The 19,048-nt window shown below is 47.5% G+C and overlaps 1 protein-coding gene across 1 annotated transcript; it reads left to right on the top strand.

Annotated features, from left to right (window-relative positions):
• Nucleotides 1–5,639: 5,639 nt before the first annotated feature.
• Elf4 (E74 like ETS transcription factor 4) lies at nt 5,640–18,806 on the top strand. The gene is made up of 8 exons (XM_038316448.1): nt 5,640–5,859; nt 8,919–9,090; nt 9,421–9,513; nt 10,785–10,976; nt 11,774–11,857; nt 11,943–12,135; nt 12,709–13,086; nt 14,274–18,806. The coding sequence occupies exons 1-8, from the start codon at nt 5,788–5,790 to the stop codon at nt 15,079–15,081; spliced, it is 1,992 nt and encodes a 663-aa protein (XP_038172376.1). The 5' UTR covers nt 5,640–5,787; the 3' UTR covers nt 15,082–18,806.
• Nucleotides 18,807–19,048: the final 242 nt, after the last annotated feature.

Consider the following 19,048-nt stretch of genomic DNA (forward strand, 5'->3'; position numbering starts at 1 on the left):
TTCCACAGGGTGGTGACGCCCCTAAATTCCAAGGCTAGATTTTCTACCTGAAAGGCCATGTTCTTAGAATCTGAAGGGACCTCTATTGCCACTTATAGGCTGTAAGGTCTACAGGGACCTCCACTCCACTTTCTAGACTGTAACTGGCAACACACTGATAGCTTTGGAGTTCAATAGCTACCCCCACTTAGCCTTGCTCCCTGAGGTTTCCCACCATTGCCTCTTTCCCTGAGGTACTAGAGACAAGAATGTGTTGGCCCCAGGCCCCTCCAGAGGGTGCTCAGTGAGCTTTCTCCCAGTGACTGAGGAAATTGGTTCCTTTTGTCAGCCCCCCTTCTCCCCCTGCTTCTCCCCTTCATCTCCTATATTAGGGCTTCTGTAGTGCTTTTCTAGCTACATGACCACAACCCAAAGTGCTGGGCGGGGTGACGCTGGTGGGGGACAGAGCACTCCACCCCTAAGGGCCCCCAACCCAGGAGAGGAGTTTCTTCTCAGTTATCAACTGGAACTCTCCAGCTCCCATAACCCTGGGATGGGGGTGGTGGGGAGCATAATAGTGGGCCTGACACCCGTGCCCTCTGGAGGTCACCTGAAACTTATGTTCTATGTGACTGTTTTCTGGTTTTCAGACTTATTTCCTCCTTGGGTTTTCTTGTTTTGTTTTTAATATGTCTCTCCTTTATTTTTTGATTGTTTTTTGTTTGGGGGAAGGTTTTTGGTTTGTTTTTTTGAGACAGGGTCTAGCACAGGGTGGCCTCAATGTGCTGTGTAACCTAGACCTTGAACTTCTGATCTTCCTATCTCAACCTCCCCTGTGCACATCACATGCCTGTTTTTACGCAGTGCTGGGAATTGTAACCCAGCTTTTTTTTTGCCCTGGCCTGGAAATCACTGTGTAGACCTGGCTCGTCTCGAGATCCACCTACCTCTGCTTCCCAAGTGCTGGGATTAAAGGTGTGTCTCACCATGCCCAGTTTTACCCAGCTTGCATGCTAGGCAAACAGTCCACCAACTGAACTACATCTCCAGTCTTTTTGTTTGTTTGTTTTTGTTTTGTTTGTTTTTGTTTTTTAAGGCAGAGGTCTTGCTATGTAACCCAGGCTGGCTTTGTACTCAGGGTCCTCAAGTCTCAACCTCCTAAGTATGGGGATTAATTGCATGCCCAACCACACCCAGTTTAGGAACCTGGATTTTTTTTTTTTTTTTGCAAATAAGCGTAGAGAAACCCCAACCTTGCAAAACCTTTCCTTTCCCTCCTCCCCCTTCCTGATTTCATCCCTAGTGGAGGGAGCAGTAGACAGAAAGGGACAAAAGAGAAGGAGCTGACAACATAGCTGTGGCTGGAGCCACTTTTCTGGGCACTTGCTCAAGAAAAAGGATTCAGTTGGCTGATTGGAGTGTAGCCCTAACTGGGACAAGGTTGTGGGTTTGAGTTCTGTAGATGGCTTAGTTCTGCACTGTTCAGGACTGCACACTTGATTCCTGACTCTGGCCCTCTGGCTCTTAAATACAGGCTACTGGTCACATGGTATGGTAGGCGCAATCTCCTCCGTGCTTAACCAGAGGAAAGGCTGTTTTTTACGTAGAGGGGACAGCAGCTGTTCTGTTCCTGGGGCAGCTTCCATTTTGTTTGTGGCTGTTGGGGGAGGGGCGGTGAAGAAGTGGGAAATGACATGAAGGAAATTGTCATTTCCTTTCCAAAGAATTCCAGAAAGGTTTCATAGAGAATGAGGTATTTCAGGAGTGACAGTTGGCTCTGAGAGGATGAGGAACTGGAGGAGAATTGTGCTGTGTGGCCCAGCTGACCATCTGGCCCCCATGTTTCTTGGCATGTGTGAAAATGCCATGGGTGTTACCAGCAATTCTGAGAGCCATTGACTCAGCTGATCAAACCTAGATTTAAACTCCCTTGGTAGCGATCATGGACGTGGCTTTCACCTCAAAGCTGCCCCTTGTGGGGGAGGCCTAGATGGGTGGGCGCTGGAGGCCGCTTAATGTGTTCCAGTGACAGTCCCAGGAAGGAAGTATCTGTACCTCTGAAGGAGGCCTAGATATGGTGATGCACCATCATCCTAAACCACTTCTATGCGCCTTGGTTTTGAAGTGCAATCGGAACGTCAGAGCCAAAGGTGTGTGTGTTTACAGGCGCCCTGGCCTTTTTGCTCCCTCTTGTGGTACACACTCTTGGCAATGCACATCAGACTTCAGTGTATCAACCAGGCATCGTTTCCCACTCCAGTAAGATAGATTTGGGGATGGACTTTGCCTGGAGCCATTTGTGTCTTCTGACCTCCACTCACTAGTAAAGCAGTGTCCAGGAGGATTATAGACCACTGAAGCTGTGACCTTACCAAAGGGCTGTGAGAGGACCCTGAACAGAAGAACCTTCATGTCTTTCTCGCCTACCTCCAATAGGGTGTGCCTTCTGGGGTGGTGGCTTCTTTGGTTTCAAGTTCCTGGGAGAGAGAGGTTATTTTGAGGGACTGGGGGAGAGTGAGTGAATATGCAAATGAGCCTTTCTCCACCTATCACTTTCAAATCCTCAAACTTTTGAAGGGGGAGGGGGAAATTTCTGGACTGAAAAGTTCCATGGTTGGTTTCTTAGCCTTGCCCCCGCCACCATCACCATCACAGCCATACACACTCCTTAGCTTCAGGCAGAACTAGATCACCGGAGATGGTTTTCTAAGATCTTCCAGCACTAGATAGGAGTTTAGATACTTTAACATGAAGGCACATAAAGGAATGCTACTGGAATTACCGTTCTCATTTCAAACTTGTTTCAGCTTTCTACATTGATGGTTAAAGATTCCTTGCAATCCAACACAGTGCTCTGGGGGCCCTTTCCTCCCCCACACTTCCTTAGCAGAGTGGACCTAGGATTGGGAATCACTCACTCGAGGGCTCGTAGGCTCCATACCTATGCTTGGGTTGGCTTTTTTTTCTCTGGGAAGCACACAGTCAAACATCCTTGTTGACCAACAGAAGCCTGGCCTCCCCAGCCCTCCCCCATCTTCTTGGGCTTGTCATTCTCACCCAGGCAGCTCAGGCTACCTGCCCTGAAGGAGCAGGAGGAGGAACCTACGATTGAGTTTGTGGCTTTGCAAGCTGGCCAGACCAGAGCAGCCCTTTGACACACAGAGACTCTCACGCATATGTCCTCATACTTGGCACACATGCACACACCCCGAATATGCGTATATACCTGTGGTCTATTTGCGCACTCACAGCAGACAGACACCTCTGTAATTAGAAATGCAAAAAATAATATCAATTTAACCTCTGAGTTTGTACATTTCTCCTTAACTGCAGTCAGTGTACATTTACTATATACAGCTTCAAAAACATACAGTGGCTGCTCGCAGGCCAGTACCATTCATTCACTCATTGGTTCTTTCTTTTGTTCCTTTCTTTTTTACATTTATTTATTTATTTTTCTTGCTTTGGTTTTGTGTGTGTGGGTATAGGGGCAGTGGGTTCGTGTGGGTGCAGGTATGTACTATGCTAACCCACATCTGTGGAGGCTCAGAGGTCAGCCTCTCAGGAATTGTCTGTCCTCCTTGGTGTTTGTTTGAGAGGGAGGTCTCTCATTACCCTAAAGTTCACAGAATAGGCTACCCGCAGGTCCCAGAAATCCGCCTGCCATACTGCCTGAACCCTAGGATTATAAGCATGCTCTATCGTGCCTGGCTTTTTTTTTTCCATTGAATTCAGGTGTTCATGCTTTCATGGAAAGTACTTTAAAGACTGGGCTATCTCCCCAAACCTGGTTTTTATAACCCAGGCTAGTCTTGAAACCACAGTGATCTGTCCACCACAGCCTCTCAAATACTGGGGTTATGAGCATGAGCTATCACGCCTACCACTGCTCTTTTTTTCTTGCATTTATTCCATAAACCAAGCACAAGTCAGTATCTAATAGGAAAGGTAGGGAAATGTATTGAGGGTCCCTAAGCAAATAGCACCAGCAGAACTTTTGAAAATGAAATGCTGGTTTAGGAGGAGAAAACAAGAAGACAAACAAACCTGAAAGGAAGGGCCCCAGTGAGTGACCTGGGGCAGGAGCAGATGCACAACTTTCATGCTGAGACAAAGTGGGCTTAGAGGAAAGTGATCGCCTCCATTTGATTATTATGAGAATGTTTCCTAGGGGCAGAGAGACTGGCCTGTGGGAGGGCAGGAACATTGGAATGCAGCTCTGAGGGTACTTCAACTAAGGGAGCCAGACACAAATGGTACTACAAGGTCTTGCAGGCCACTGAGGGATAGGGTCACATACAGGTTTGGGTGGGGCGAGGTGGAACCATGGAACCAGAATAAGGCTATTGTCACCATCAGCCCCACTCTCCCATCCCCACAGTTCCACTGGGGATGGACCTAACAGAGAGTTCTCTCTTCCATCCAAGGGAAACTCTACTCTGATGGGTAAAACTGAACTGAGCAACTTCTCCAGGCTGATGGAGTAGGTGGAAAGGTGTGGGGGCGGAGACTGGGCGGGGCTAGCCCTGTGGGCTAACGGAAAGGAAGTGGGAGAGGCTTGGGTGTCTCCTGTGGAGGAGAGCAAGCGGTCATCAGAGAGGTCACTTGTGGCACCCCCTTTGCTCCCCCCATCTGTTTCTCATTTATTTCCCAGCCAGGATAAGGTTTTACCGCCCTGGCACTACTAACATAGGAGTAAGGAGTTGGGATGTGTGCTCTTGTGGATAACCCGTGTTCTGGCTCCAGTGGTTGAATCAGCCTGCTTGTAGTTATCCACCCATTGCAAACACATCACACACTGAAAAGAACCCAAAGGGCAAAAGACCTGGTACCTGGATAAGTGCAAAGGCCAATGTGTTCCTGGTGGAAGAGCAGAGCAGGCTGTCGGAGGGAGTCTGTGGAGATCAGGTCTTTGGGAGTTTGCCATGGGTGTGATCATGCTAGAAGCACCCTGAGGCTCTAACAAAGGAAGAGTAGATGCAGGGGAAGCAACAGGCAGCTGCAATGCCTTGCTAGCTTAAGAGGCACTGGGGAGAGACTTCAGCAGACTGAGATTTCCTGGAATATGGGGGCTGGGCCAGCCATAGAGGATGAGGAAGGTTCTGCTGGCCCCTCCCCCAGCCAAGGCTCTCCTCACAAGTTCCCAGGGTGACAGTTCAGTCTTGAAACTGAAAGCAAAGCTAAGCCAGGAGTGCAAACCCACAGGCAGCACAGCACGGAGGCCACCCTGTGGTGGGCAGTGGGGGTAGGGTTGCTAATGAGCATACAAGGCATATGACCTACCAGCCATAACACTCCTCCTCTCCCTACCCCAAGTGAAACATTTCCTCCTCTGCAGACATCTCTGAGCCAGCTGGTCCTCTCTTCTAAGGTAAACTGAGCCCATGAGCTCCCTGGGTTCTCTCACACCCACACCTACATGAGTCTTTCTCAAGCCAGGATAGTTCATGGAGTTTTTCCTGCTACTGCCTTGTGCCAAGCCAGGTCGTTTCTACTGTGGCTCTGTCCAGGCACAGCAGATCCTCTCCAGTCACCAGCTAATCTGGCCACAGAGCTCAAGGAAGTTGTCTTACTCACTGTCTCCATGTTTCCCTTCTCCTTAGGTTGCTCTTGAGGTTGGCTTAGCCCAGCATGCAGTTTTGAGCCTGGCTTAGGCCACACCCACTCCAACTCTGGATATCCTCCACGGAGGCTCAGAGAAGGCACTAGATTTATCCTAAAGTACCTGAATAACATCTCTTCATAAAGAAACCACCGCAGCTCCAGGGAGCCGGGGGAGTGTCACTGTCAGCTCTGGCAGAAGCCAGTATGGCTATTGCCCTGCAGCCCAGTGATTTGGTGTTTGAGTTTGCAAGCAACGGGATGGATGACATCCACCAGGTATGGCCTCTGGGATTAAAACACAGTCAGCCAATATGGGCAACCAGGGGGACACAGACACACAAACAGCCAGCCTGTGAGTCCAGGGGGATTGATAGCTAACTAGTCAGTAAATACCAATCAGGCACCTGCTATGTTAGAGCACTGGGTCTGCCTGCCAGCCAGCCTGTGCACCAACTACTCCTAGGAGTCACTGAATGGTCACTCAGGAAGCTCATTGACTACATGCCATTATAGCATAGGCAGTCACTGTGCTGGCCAAGTAATTATTAGGCCAACCGGCTGAGCTGTGAGTCAACTGGTAAATGGGACTAAGTGGACACTTACATACTACTGAACATCATGTAGGGTATCTGCTACCTTCCTTCAGCCCCAATGTCACAGTAAAAAAAAACTGCTGGGACAAATACATGGCAAAGAGGACACTGCCAGCTGGACTTACACCATAGCATCTTCAGATGCATGGTTCTAGACAAGTTGGTGGGCTCACCCATAAATGTCTTCTCAGGCTGAGGATTTAGGATATTAAAGAGATGGGCTCTTTGGGCAGGAGGAAGATGGAAAATAGGATAGGATCCTGGTATTCTGGTTCCCATTGCTCTATCCCTTGTGCACTGGAGCCGGGAGGATGCACTTTCTGTGTTGCTAGATATTATACAGCCGGGGGCTGGAGAGATGGCTCAGTGGTTAAGAGTACTGACTGCTCTTCCAGAGGATCTGGGTTCAATTCCCAGCAGCCACATGGCAGCTTACAACTGTCTGAAGAGCCACAGTTGCAGGGGATCTGACACCTTCACACCAATGCACATAAAATAAAGTTAAATAAACCATAAAAAAGAATTCTGGTCTAGATATTATACAGCCTTATACTTACTCAGCTCTTTCAAAAGGAAAAAGATGAGACAGCCAGGTGTGGAAAAAAGAAAGGGAGAATCGAAATAAAAAATGCTGGGTTTTAATCTCAGTTGGGACACAATATCACCTGTCAAAGTCTTTCCCCTGCCCTATTTGCCCTATCTGGCTGCTGAATCCCAAATCTTGTCCAAGAGAAGATCTAGCTGAATATTTCCAAAGCTCTGAGGGAGCCCCATGCTCTCTGTCTATGGGAGGGTAGAAAATTCTTACTGGGATAACCAAAGACTGCCCTCTAGTGAGCTTTGAGCACATTGTACTTTCTGACCTGCTGGGTCTTGAACAAAATAACTCAGCTTTGTTGTGTGTTCTGGGGTATGCAGTCTCGTGGAAGGCATCAGACAAGGGAAGAAAAGTTAAACCTTACCTGGATTCTCAGTGCAACTTTTTTATCGTTCCTTTCTTTTCAGCTCTGTCAACAGCTATTCCTATTCTTTAGGACAGTTTAAAATCCAACCATCCCTCTACCCTCAGTGCTGGACAGCCTTTCCTCAGCATTGGACAGCCTCTGGTCCAAATGAGAGAAACTCAAAACCAAGGCTTCCCTCAGTACACCCTATTTTCTCCCATTTATCTCTACACCTGCTATTTTCATTCCCTTGCCCAGGTAACGCCTATCCTCTCGTATAACTGTACTCACCTACCTCCGAGATCTCAAAAAATTAATCACTTTCTCTCTCCCTTTCTCCATTTCTTCCTTGCTCTCTGCTTCCTTCTATTCCTCCTGCCTCCCTCCTTCCCTCTATCATCTCTTCCCCCAATCTCTCATCTTTCACGGCTCTCAGATATAACTCTTAAGGTGTCCCCAGCTCTGAAAGCAAATCTTCCCTTCAGAAAACCAGCTGCTTAGCTTCCCCACAGGGCAGTCTCAACCCCATGCCTTTGCATTCTCATCTGCCTTTCACTCAACAGAAAACAATCTTTACAGTTAAATGTCAGAAATAGAAAGGATCTAATAACTCATAGATAGATAGATAGAGAGATAGATAGATAGATAGACAGACAGACAGACTGGAAAGAAACATGAATATATTTAGGTTAAGCAACAATACATGGGACTGAAGAGGTGGTTCAGAAGTTAAGAGCACTTGTTGCTCTTGCAGAAGTCCCAGGTTAGGTTCTCAGCACCCACATCTGGCAGGTCACAACTGCTGTAACTTCAGTTCCAAGCAACCCTCTTCTGACTTCTGTGAGTACCAGACACTCACGTGGTACACCTAGATACATGTAGGTAAAACACTGAAAATTTTTAAAGAAACAAAACATTTGTCTCCTAGAAGCTCCTAATGTATAAGATATCTAATGTAACTTATGCAATGTCAGGGCCTGTTGTGACTGCATTATGTTTACTGATCTGTCTAAACTATCTATGGGATCAATAATATGGGTAACCCGGTTTTATAAATAAGGCCGTTGACAGAAAGATTAGGAAACTTTCCTAGGGTCATGGTGCTAGGAAATAACAGTTTAAAATCCAGATAATCTGGCTCTGGATCAGTGCAATCCAATCCAAATTTATGGATTGCTAGAAATATTCTGTATTTGTGTAGTGCAATATAGGACTACTAGTCACATGTTGCTTTAGAGTACTTGCCAAGTAGCTGTGCATTGAGCCCGCTCACCCTTGCTATCAATCAATCCCTCCCAACTAGTGACTCTTCTCATAGACTCAGCTCTAACCTCAGACCATGGACGAACTAACCCAACAAATCAAAAAAAAAAAATGTTTGCCTAGGTTGGGGCTACAGATCAGTGGTAAAATGCATGCATGTTTAGCATGTACAAGGCCTGTACTGAACATACTGAACATACACTTGGCTGAGTGCAGGTCCTACAGAGCTGTCATCTCTATTAATCAACATCCCACTTAAAGCATAACCTAGGGGGCTGGCAGGATGGCTTAGCAATTAAAGGTGCCTGCTGCAAAGCCTAATGAATCACATGATGGAAGAAAAGAACCAACTCCAGAAAGATGATCTCTGACCACCACCACACAAATGCTATGGTATACCCACCTCTAAAAAGAACAAAATAAAAAGCGTAATTAAAAGAAACATCACCTAGTGAGGTGGGTCTTGGTGTCTGGTAGGGTGGGCTTCTCGGAAGAAATGGATGAGCCTTGACCCACATCTTTTTCTCCTCCATAGCTGGAAGACCCTTCAGTGTTCCCAGCTGTGATTGTGGAGCAGGTCCCCTATCCTGAATTACTGCATCTATACTCGGGACTGGATCTGGATGATGTCCACAGTGGCATCATAAGGGACAGGACCTTATGCATGACACAGGATCAGATCCTAGAAGGCGGTATTTTGCTGGCAGGTCTGTTCTTTTTTTGGTCAGGGAAGGTGTATGGTGGAGAAAGGACTTCTGCATTTAAGGAATAGCAGGTCACTGTGGCCGCTAGTAACCCCACATAATAGGCAAGGCTTCCCACAAAAGACGGGGAAGACATCTCAATCCATTTATAAACTCCTCAGGTGGGGTGGCACAAAGAATGGAAACCAGGTTGGGGAGGGGGATTGGGTGGGAGAGACTCTGGTGTCTGCCCAGCTGTACCAGAGTCCCTTCTTGGGTTGGCCCTCATTGTAACTGTTCTGAAGCCTGACAGAACTATCCTTTCTATCCCCACCCCATGGAACTTGGAACCAGATGACAATGAGTCCACCTCACAAAATGTGTCATCTACTGAAGTCCTATTCAATGTGGAATCTCCCAATGAAGTCCTGGATGAGAAGCAGATCTGTAAGTTTGAACTCGAGTGCCTAAATTCAAGGAAACAAAATAGTCCACTTCGCATTCATACATTGGATTTTCAGACACATGTCCATTAGGTCTAGGTACTTGCATCTATCAATATTAATGGGAAGAGACTCTAGCCTGGACTGACAGGAGAGGGTCAGGAAGGCACTAGAGATAAGGGAAAGATGGCCAGGAAAATGTTGGTGTTATTTCACCAATTTTTTTTGGCAAATATACATACAACAAAACTTAGTCAACTTGAAGGGTACAACTCAGCAGTGGTAAGTGATTTCACGTTGTTGAACAGCTATCATGGTCATCTTTAGAGTTCTTTACATCTGATAAAACTGAATGAATAATCCATTACCTGTTCTTTTAAAATATTTTTATTAAAAATTTAAATTATACTTTGTGTGTGTGTGCGTGTGTTCATATGCCATATCATATGTGGAGGTCAGAAGACAACTTTTAGGAGTTGATTCTCTCCTCCCATCGTGTTGGTCCTGGGGATCAAACTCAGGTCATAAGACTTGGCAGCAAGTGCCTTACCTATCAAACCCTCTCACAGCCCTTGTTGCCTGTTCTTGAATGCCAGATTCTAAGAGGCCACAGATGCCTGTTGGTCTTCCATGGCCCATAGCTCCTTAGAAAACCTCCCAGGCAGCACCTCTCAGCTCTTTCTCCAGAAGGTACTCTAATGCTTCAAAAGAGTGCCCCCCCACTCGATTGCCCTTGCCCAAGGTGGGTACTATGACATAATTGAAGACAAAAAAATCTCTGAGGCTAAAAGAAATTTCTTCCCTTGCCTCTCACTAATATTGAACCAGGACTCAACAAATAATGACTGAGTGCCAACATGTGCCATTGTTGCTGTGTGACTATGGCACATGACTTACCATTTCTTAGTTTCCTTATCAGGAAAGCAGAGAAATTAGGCTTAATAATTTCTGAAGTCCTTTTGAGTTGTCGATGAGTGGACATTCAAATCCTTTATCTGAATGCAACCTAGACCTTCCCTACTACTGGCAGTCAGCAGTAATTGTAGCCATTGTGATTGGGGTCAGTCAACGTCTACAGCTCTGCAAATGTTTCCCCCTTTCATGGGGCGAGACCCCCAAGATAGCTTTAGGTGTATCCTATGTCTGGGGCTTCAGAGAATGGCATCCCCACCATCCCCCATGCTGACCACTTTGCTCTGGAGCCACAACACTAGAGATAAGAGGGGGGCTATCTTTGCCCTTGGCTCTGCTCACCACGGCCCTTTCTTCTTGCAGTCAGCACACCTGAAATACTTCCAGACTCAGACTCTGTACAGGCCATCAGTCTGCCCAACTTCCTGTTTTCTGCCACTGAGCCTGAAGACTCGAAGAAGACAAGCGATACTGGTGACCAGAAGGAACAGTCTCTGGAGGAGAGGGTCTCCAGAGAGGAAAGTCCTAAGAAGATCGGGAAGTCAAGGAAGAGAAGTAAGGCTTTGGGAGTTTTCTTCGCTGGAGGAAGTGTTGGGGGACTGGGAGGTCCAAGGACTCTGTGGCGTGAGGCTCACAGATGCCTTAAGAGGCTATCACTTTGGTCCAGCAGGGATGAACTAAAGGTCACTGTTTTGTAAGTCTTGGCTTTACTAGGTTTTCATCCCAAAGCCTGGCCTTTCTCCTGCAGCTCCTATCTGTTTAGCACGTTCATAAACTCTAAGCAATGCCAGTAGTTTCAGTTGATTGGATCCTAGGTTGGGTGTTGGGACACCAGGCCTAGCCTCTGGGCTAGTTCCTGGACTTTGAGGACCTTCACTTATAAAAATGAGTCATGCTGTATGCTTATCTAGCTTCTATTGCACTTATGAAACAGGCCATCTATGCAAGGACTTTGGGCTTTCCCAAGCCCCTGTGTTATTGATTTACTTGGGGGATGGCTGCTTGATACTGCATCAGTACGCCTATTCATCTCTCTGTACTACACTGACCTGAACCACAAAAACACCTGTAGGCTGTCTCCCATTCCAAAAGTTAGGTCAGGAATGTCTGCCCTGGTTTTTTTCTAAAGGTACTTTTGCAAACCTTGCATCTCCCTATGTGGTAGCCTTGATGTGGAGTTCCCTTTAGAGACTGAAATGGATGGTGCAGATGCCTGTTCGCTGTGGCTGTGGGGAAGGGTTGGACCTCCTACCTTAGTGACCTGGCTTGCCGGTGGTGGTTGGTCCTGTCATATCCAGCTTGCCCAGCTAACTTTGAACTCAGCTTTCTGCTTACCCACTTTCTCCTCACAGGCCGAAAGACAAAGAACAACCGAAGTACCTCACCTGTCACTGACCCCAGCATTCCCATACGGAAGAAATCCAAGGATGGCAAAGGTATGGCTGGGGCTCATGTGAGGTGAGCAGGGTGCTCTTTAATTTCATTGGCCTGAGCTGCCCCTAACTGCCTACCCCTCTGCAGGCAGTACCATTTATCTGTGGGAGTTCCTTCTGGCCCTTCTACAAGACAGAAACACCTGCCCCAAGTACATCAAGTGGACCCAGCGAGAGAAAGGCATCTTCAAGTTGGTGGATTCTAAGGCTGTGTCCAAGCTGTGGGGCAAGCAGAAAAACAAGCCTGACATGAACTATGAGACCATGGGGCGGGCTCTAAGGTAGGAGTTGTGGGAACATAGAATTCATACCCTGAGGGATTACCAAGATCTTCCTATGCCCAAGGAGGCTCTTCCATTTGAAGGAAGGCCTGCCCAGTCCCCTCTAGGATGTGGATGTAACATTCCCTTTTTCTTCTTCAGGAATCCTCTTGTATCTCTGTATTGAAAAGGGTATTTAGCTCCACACACACCCAATCTCCTCACATTGTGGGAAGCCAGAGATGGCCTTGAGTTGTCCCAGATGGGTTGTCAGGCCAGGGAGCTGTCAAACTTTTATCATCCATCCTTTCGCTCCTTCCCCCTCTTCACTCACTGTCCTTAGCCCCAAAACAGTATTGGGGTTGGCAGTCAAGACCCCTTTTTATACACGTGTTAGACTGGAAAAACTTGTAAAATGTCATGCAAAAGTCTTTGTGTACAAGATTCCTCCCCACCCCACTCTTGGACTGCTCCTCCCCAGCCTGCCTGAATCCCATGCTTGTCCTGCCCTAGAGACTAGCATGGACAGATGTAGAGACAGAGCCTCCTTATTCAACTCTGGTAAGCTCACCAATCCACTTTTTGGCCTTCCAGATATTACTACCAAAGAGGAATCCTGGCCAAAGTAGAAGGGCAGAGGCTGGTATACCAGTTTAAGGAGATGCCTAAAGACTTGGTGGTGATTGAAGATGAGGAGGAGAGCACTGAGACCCCTGAAGCCCCTCCCCAGGCTTCTACTTCTTCTCCACCCTCTACCAGCACCATCCGGAGAGCCAGCTCCAGGGTCTTAACCAGAACCTCCCCCCAGGACAAGGATAGCACTTCCTGGGAGCAGCCAAAGGTTCAACATACTGGTCTCCAGCCATCTGCAAGTCTGGAATTAGGACTGTCTGTGGACGAGGAGGTCCCCACTACCTCCACCATGCTTGTCTCTCCACTACAGAGCCAGGCCAAGCTCACCAAAACTGTGAGGTAAGGGCACCAAAGTAATTGGAGTCTTCTTTAGTCCCTTATGTTGGGTGTAGGGGGTCAGTTTTCGCCTTCCTGGGAAGCTCTGCTGTGTTTCCAGTTTTTTCGGGATCTTCACAGAACTCCCTGAGAAGCAAGCCGGGCACTTACTGGTCAGGAGAGGAATGATGGGGCTGAGAGAGGGCTCCGTGGCTAAGAGTGTGAACTGCTCTTGCAGAGAACCCAGGTTTGCTTCCTGCACATAAATTGGGTAGCTCATAACCGTTGTCTATAACCAGTCCAGAGGACCTAGCACTCTTCTGGTCTCACTGGGTATGGCATACACACACACACACACACACACACACACACACAAATAAATAAAAATTAGCAAAGTAATTTTTAATCTTAAAAATGCAGTTAAAAGATAAATCTTGAGAGAGAGGGAGGGAGGGAGGGAGGGAGGGAGGGAGGGAGGGAGGGAGGGAGGGAGGGAGGAAGGGAGAGAGGTGACTTGCCTGGGGTCACATACCAGAGTAATCCAAAGCAAGCACTTCACTTGGGTGAGGGGCTTTTGCTACAAGATATGACTGGTCTTGTGACTTCAGAGTGTGTCCTCAGGAGCCATCTGGGGTTTCTACATCTGGACCCACACCATTAAGTCTCTTCCACTTCACAACGGAGTATGTACGTTGCAAACATAAAACTGCCTTCCATGTCTCTTGGGAAGCACTCACTTTCTTTGATGCTAAAGGGCCTACAGTTCTCTCTGAAAAGATTGGATTTTGGGTTATGTCTATCTATACCCCATGGTTTGGGCCATGGGGATACTCTTCAGAGGAGGAGAAGAAGTTGAATAGAATGGAGAAGAACACGCACTTTAAGTTTCTTAAGGCTTGCATGCAAAGTCCCTGCTCCAGTCTTATTAGCTCTGTGGGCTGTGGACTGTGTGCCTCAGTTTCCTCAAACTGATGCATATTATATTATATTATATTATATTATATGATGCTTATTCAGTTCATGGGTGGTTTTGAAGTTTGAATAGCATCAGTCTTCTAGAATAATCTCTGACCTATACAAATTAACAAATGGTAGCTAGAGTAATAGAGGCACGACTGATGTGCAACTCCATTCCTCTTGTGCCCTCATTCTTAGCCAGCTAGGGTGCTTGCTTCCTGCCTTAACCAGCTCTGTTTTCTGTTTCTTCTCAGTACTTCTTCAGTGCCCAGTAACATCCACCTAGGAGTAACCCCCGTGGGGCCGGGCTCCACTGTCACTCTACAGACCATCCCGCTGACTACGGTGCTGACCAATGGGCCTCCTGCCAGTACTACTGCTCCCACTCAACTCGTTCTCCAGAGTGTTCCACAGGTGTCAACATTCAAGGATACCTTCACTTTGCAGGCCTCCTTCCCCCTGAACACCAATTTCCAAGAGAACCAGGTGGCAACCCAAGGGGCTCCATTGATCCTCAGTGGCCTCCCTCAACTTTTAGCTGGGGCTAATCATCCAAGCAACCCAGTACCATCCCAGGTCATAGGTGCTGGCTCAGCAGGGCCTAGTTCTCAGCCCCCTGGGACTGTCATTGCTGCCTTTATCAGGACTTCCGGTGGCACATCAGTGCCTGGGGTAAAGGAGGGGCCCTTGAGGTCCCCCTCATATGTTCAGGGTGTGGTGACTGGGCCTCCCGTGGAGGGGCTGTTGGTTCCTGAAGAGACCCTGAGAGAGCTCCTGAGAGATCAGGCTCATCTTCAGCCACTTCAGAGTCCGGTGCTTTCAAGGGGTTCCCATAACCTGAGCCTTGTGGGGAACCAGACTTTATCTCCCCCCAGCCGCCCCACTGTTGGGCTAACCCCGGTGGCTGAACTTGAGCTCTCATCAGGCTCAGGGTCCATGCTTGTAGCTGAGCCTAGTGTGACCACATCTGGGAGCCTGCTGACAACATCTCCAACCCCCGCCCCTTTCTCCCCATTCAATCCCACTTCCCTCATTAAGATGGAGCCTCCTCATGACATATAAAAAAGGGATCAAAAGTATGACCTACCAGGCAAATTTATGAAGCATTTTCATGTGGACTTAAGTAGGTAGAATACCTGCCCTTACATCTAGTGCGGTGTGATACATTTGATACCAGGTTCTCCAGGCCTGTTTTGACATCACCATGATCCAACTATGCCCAGCTCAAGCATCCCTTGACATCAGGCCATGGCCTTCAAGAGCACTAGGGAGTTGTTATGCTCTTGGAAGGATAATGGGCTAACTTGCTGATGGAGGGAGGGCTCCAAGCCAGGAAACACCTTTTGGCCAGAGCTGGTCAGAGGCCATATGAGAAGAGTCAAGCCTGGTCATACTTTGTTATCTGTAGTCCCTACACAGGGAACTTACCATCCCATATGTGAATATCTTCGTGCGTATTTGTGTGCACTTGTAGGTCTGTGCCTTCATTTCTTTGAGGAGGATGGGATGTAGATGTCAGGTCTTTTCTTCAAGTGTGTGTGTGTGTGTGTGTGTGTGTGTGTGTGTGTGTGTGTGTATGTGTGTGTCCGTCCATTCCTAGGTCAGCCACAGACATGAGGCAGTTTTAAGAGAAAGTGCTCATCCATCCATCTCTCTCTCTCTCTCTCTCTCTCTCTCTCTCTCTCTCTCATAGCCACAATGCCATTCTGAGACTAGAAAGTACCAACTGAATGTCCCCAGTCTGGATAGATGTCATGGAGATGGAACAAGTCTAGGTAGGAGAGCTTCAATGGGTGCATATGCCAAGAAGACATTGCTAAGGGACAAGAGGCCACATACGCTGACAGCATAGCAGGAGGGAAAAGAAGCACACCTAGCCTTGGGAGCAATTGTTTGTCATAGTCACCTTGCCATCAGGCTGGAACCTGAAGTACTTTGCCCAAGGTTGTGGGGCAAAGCACTTACCTATAGTCTGCCCCAATTATAAAGTCCCTAGGCAGGCCTGAATGAACTGAACGTTTGTGGCCAGACCTTTGGCTGTGTGTGCGATCAGCCCTATGCTTGACAGTAGCCTTTTTTGGCGCAGCACTCCTCATTCCCCGTCTCAGGTTCCCTCTTCATTCTATTTGAGATGTTCCACCTGTCATTAGTTGCTGAGGCTAGTGACATGGCAACCCAGCTCCAGCTACACAGTGCTCTCTATCCCACCCTCTCCCTCTCAGGTGGACCATTGCTTTTCATTTCTAGCTATCAAACCTAACCCAATTCTCTGTTCACCAAGAAGACAAGAGCTAGTACACATGAGTTCCCATAGCCCCTGTCGGAACAATTCGACTCTGCTTCTTGTCTGTTCCTGCACAGGGTTCTGATCTCTCTTAAAGTCAGCCTCTCCGCTGAGGGCCTCCTTCTCCCTTCCTTGGACCTGCTTGCCTCTCTCCTACCAGGTGTAGGGGCAATGCTTAGAGATGTCAGGCACAGAAGCAACTCTAGCCTCTGGTAAATTTGGTTAATGTGAACCAGTGCTCCAGGACCTTTGCTATGTCCTTTGTGCCAAAGCACCCACTTGACCTAACTACCTCCCTAGCTGGTCATCATTCTCTCCTACTGTTCTAGCTCCTTCCCTGCGGCGGGGGGGGGGGCATCTGTGGTTATGCAGGTGTATTTGCTACATTCCTAGCAATTGGCACTGAAATATCTGTGCTAATAAAATCAGCTTATGATGACACTCTCTCGATGGTTGGAAATAAGCATCTTGAGAAAAGGTCACCCATGTCGTTGCTGTTATTGTTGCTGTCGTATTTGGGTTTTAGTTTTTTGAGACAATATCTCATATAGCTTGTTGGCTTTGAACTTGCTATGTAGGTGAAGATGACCTTGAAATTCTGGTTCTCTTCCTCCTCCACCTTGCGAGTGCTAGAATTGCAGGTGTGTACCGCCATGCCCAGTTTGTGTTGTTCTGTGGATCAAACCCAGGACTTTGTGCAGACTAGACAAGCATGCTCATCAATTGTGCTACACCCCCAGCTCAACCAGTTTTAGTGAGCACAAAGGCACACTGTGAGCTGAGATCGTCCTACAGCAACCTGGAGTCTAATATCTGTATACAATTCCTAACTCCAAGGAAATTAATTATCTTAAGGCCATCAATACTTTTCATAGCACTTCTATACCTATTGTGCTTTCTGTTTCTGTGTGGGCTTCTCATCATCTCTTTATATGTGGGTGTTCTCCTGGGGTCCCACCATTGTCATGGGCCAGTTCTTTGAAATGAATTATTCAATCCAGAGCCTACTTTTCTAAGTCCCTGGCCCGCGTTCTAGTTAGCTGCTTCCTGACATTCTAGACTGGAATTCTCCGAGCTGCCCCATGGCTACCTGCACTTGAACCTGTCCCTCTCCCTCATCTCCTGACATCTGGCCTATCTTCATTCTAGAGCCTCCAGCCCAGCTCATGCTGCTCACCTACCCCCTTCCTGTCCAATGTGACTTCTCAGCACTTCCCATCTTGCAGGCCACTTATTCTGTCCTTCTGCCAAAAGGCCTTCAATGAGTTCTGGCCCACAGGTAGGGCCAGTATTTAAAATATGCATCCTCCAGGCTTTTCTAGAGGTCTAACATTAACCCTTTAGTTCCTTAAATATGACATGATCCAGGGTGTCCTGCAGGAATTGGGGAGCACTTGGAGAGCTGAGGGCAGTAATTCTAGACAGATCCAAAGTTTGGTATCAGCTCCTCCAAGAAACAAAGCTCAAGTCGGTGGCCCTTCACTATTGGGTCCTGTCTAATACTCCCCACCCCACACCAAGGGACTACTCCAAAAGGATTCCATGGTCTTTGAACTTGTTACTGTCGTAAATTCCCACCTATGCTTTTTCTTTCCTGGGTTCTGTTCAACCAAAATGTTCTTTCTCCTCACTAACAACTAAAAATCGTCTCAAGAGTGAATTCGGTGGAAGCAGCTTAAGTTTAATTCTTTAACTTGTAACTGCCACTTGATGGGCAGGCAATGATAAACAGCCTGTGACATCTCTATTGTAATCACAAACTGTTACGTAGGCCTGAAGTTTAGATCCAGACCTATTTAGTCTCCTGTGTGTGTTAGCTCCTGAGGGATAGGCATCACTGTGGCACCCACAAAACTGGGCACACTATAAAGCAGATGAGTATCAGGGACTAGTCACTGATTGATCTGATGAAAGATGGGTACCAAATTTAGAGGTAGGTGACCCCTGTCCTCCCCTCTCCTCAGATAGTTACCCCAGGTGCTTCACTGCCCTGGGCCTGCCATTCCTGTCTCAGTACCTCTACAGTACACCCCATCTCCTATCTTAACACCCAAGATTTGTATTACTTTGAACATCCTCTGATCCTAAAGACACCTCCCTGTCTGGTTTCTTTCCTACTCAAAGTGTTAAACTAGCTTACCTGTTAACTAACCCTTGCTGACAAGAGTTATGGCAGAGGCTGGAGGAGAACCTCAGGAGACAGATTTACTTTAACCAGAGTCAGGTGGCAGTAATACCCCTGCTTTTGTGATGGCCTAATGGAGTCAGGAGTCAAGTGATGATCCGCACCTCCCAGCGACTGATAAGTGTTTCCCTCCTCCTGACTCCCACAGCACTTTGTATATACCTCTTATTGTAGCACAATGTATGTAGTTCTTTAATTGTGTTTATGTACGTTTCCCCTCCAATAGACTGTGAGCTCCTCCAGGACAGGGGCTGTGTGCTAGTCAGTGATGTATCCCCAGCACCTAACCACAGTGCCTGACACACAGTAGGTGCTCAATAAATGTTTATTGAAAGGATGAATGAGTCCAGATTCCAATTGTGCAACCTCCTGCCTTACATGACAGCAGGAAGAGGACAGGCAGGTTAATCCATACTCGGGAACTATCACCGTGTATATGTTGTTTTGAGAGGCATTAAGGGGGCCATCTCATGTAGCCCAAGCTATGTGACCAAACATGACCTCCTCCTGCTCTGAGATTATAGACATTGTTTTCTAAAACCCATTTATTTAGTGCTGAA

Source organism: Arvicola amphibius, chromosome X (genome assembly GCF_903992535.2).
Source record: "Arvicola amphibius chromosome X, mArvAmp1.2, whole genome shotgun sequence".
Classification (NCBI taxonomy): Eukaryota; Metazoa; Chordata; class Mammalia; order Rodentia; family Cricetidae; genus Arvicola; species Arvicola amphibius.

Coding starts and splice junctions, on each gene's coding strand:
- Elf4 (XM_038316448.1), top strand. CDS start 5,788: ATGGCTATTGCCCTGCAGCCCAGTGATTTGGTGTTTGAGTTTGCAAGC. Junction 5,860..8,918: donor GGATGGATGACATCCACCAG/GTATGGCCTCTG, acceptor TCTCCTCCATAG/CTGGAAGACCCTTCAGTGTT. Junction 9,091..9,420: donor AGGCGGTATTTTGCTGGCAG/GTCTGTTCTTTT, acceptor ACTTGGAACCAG/ATGACAATGAGTCCACCTCA.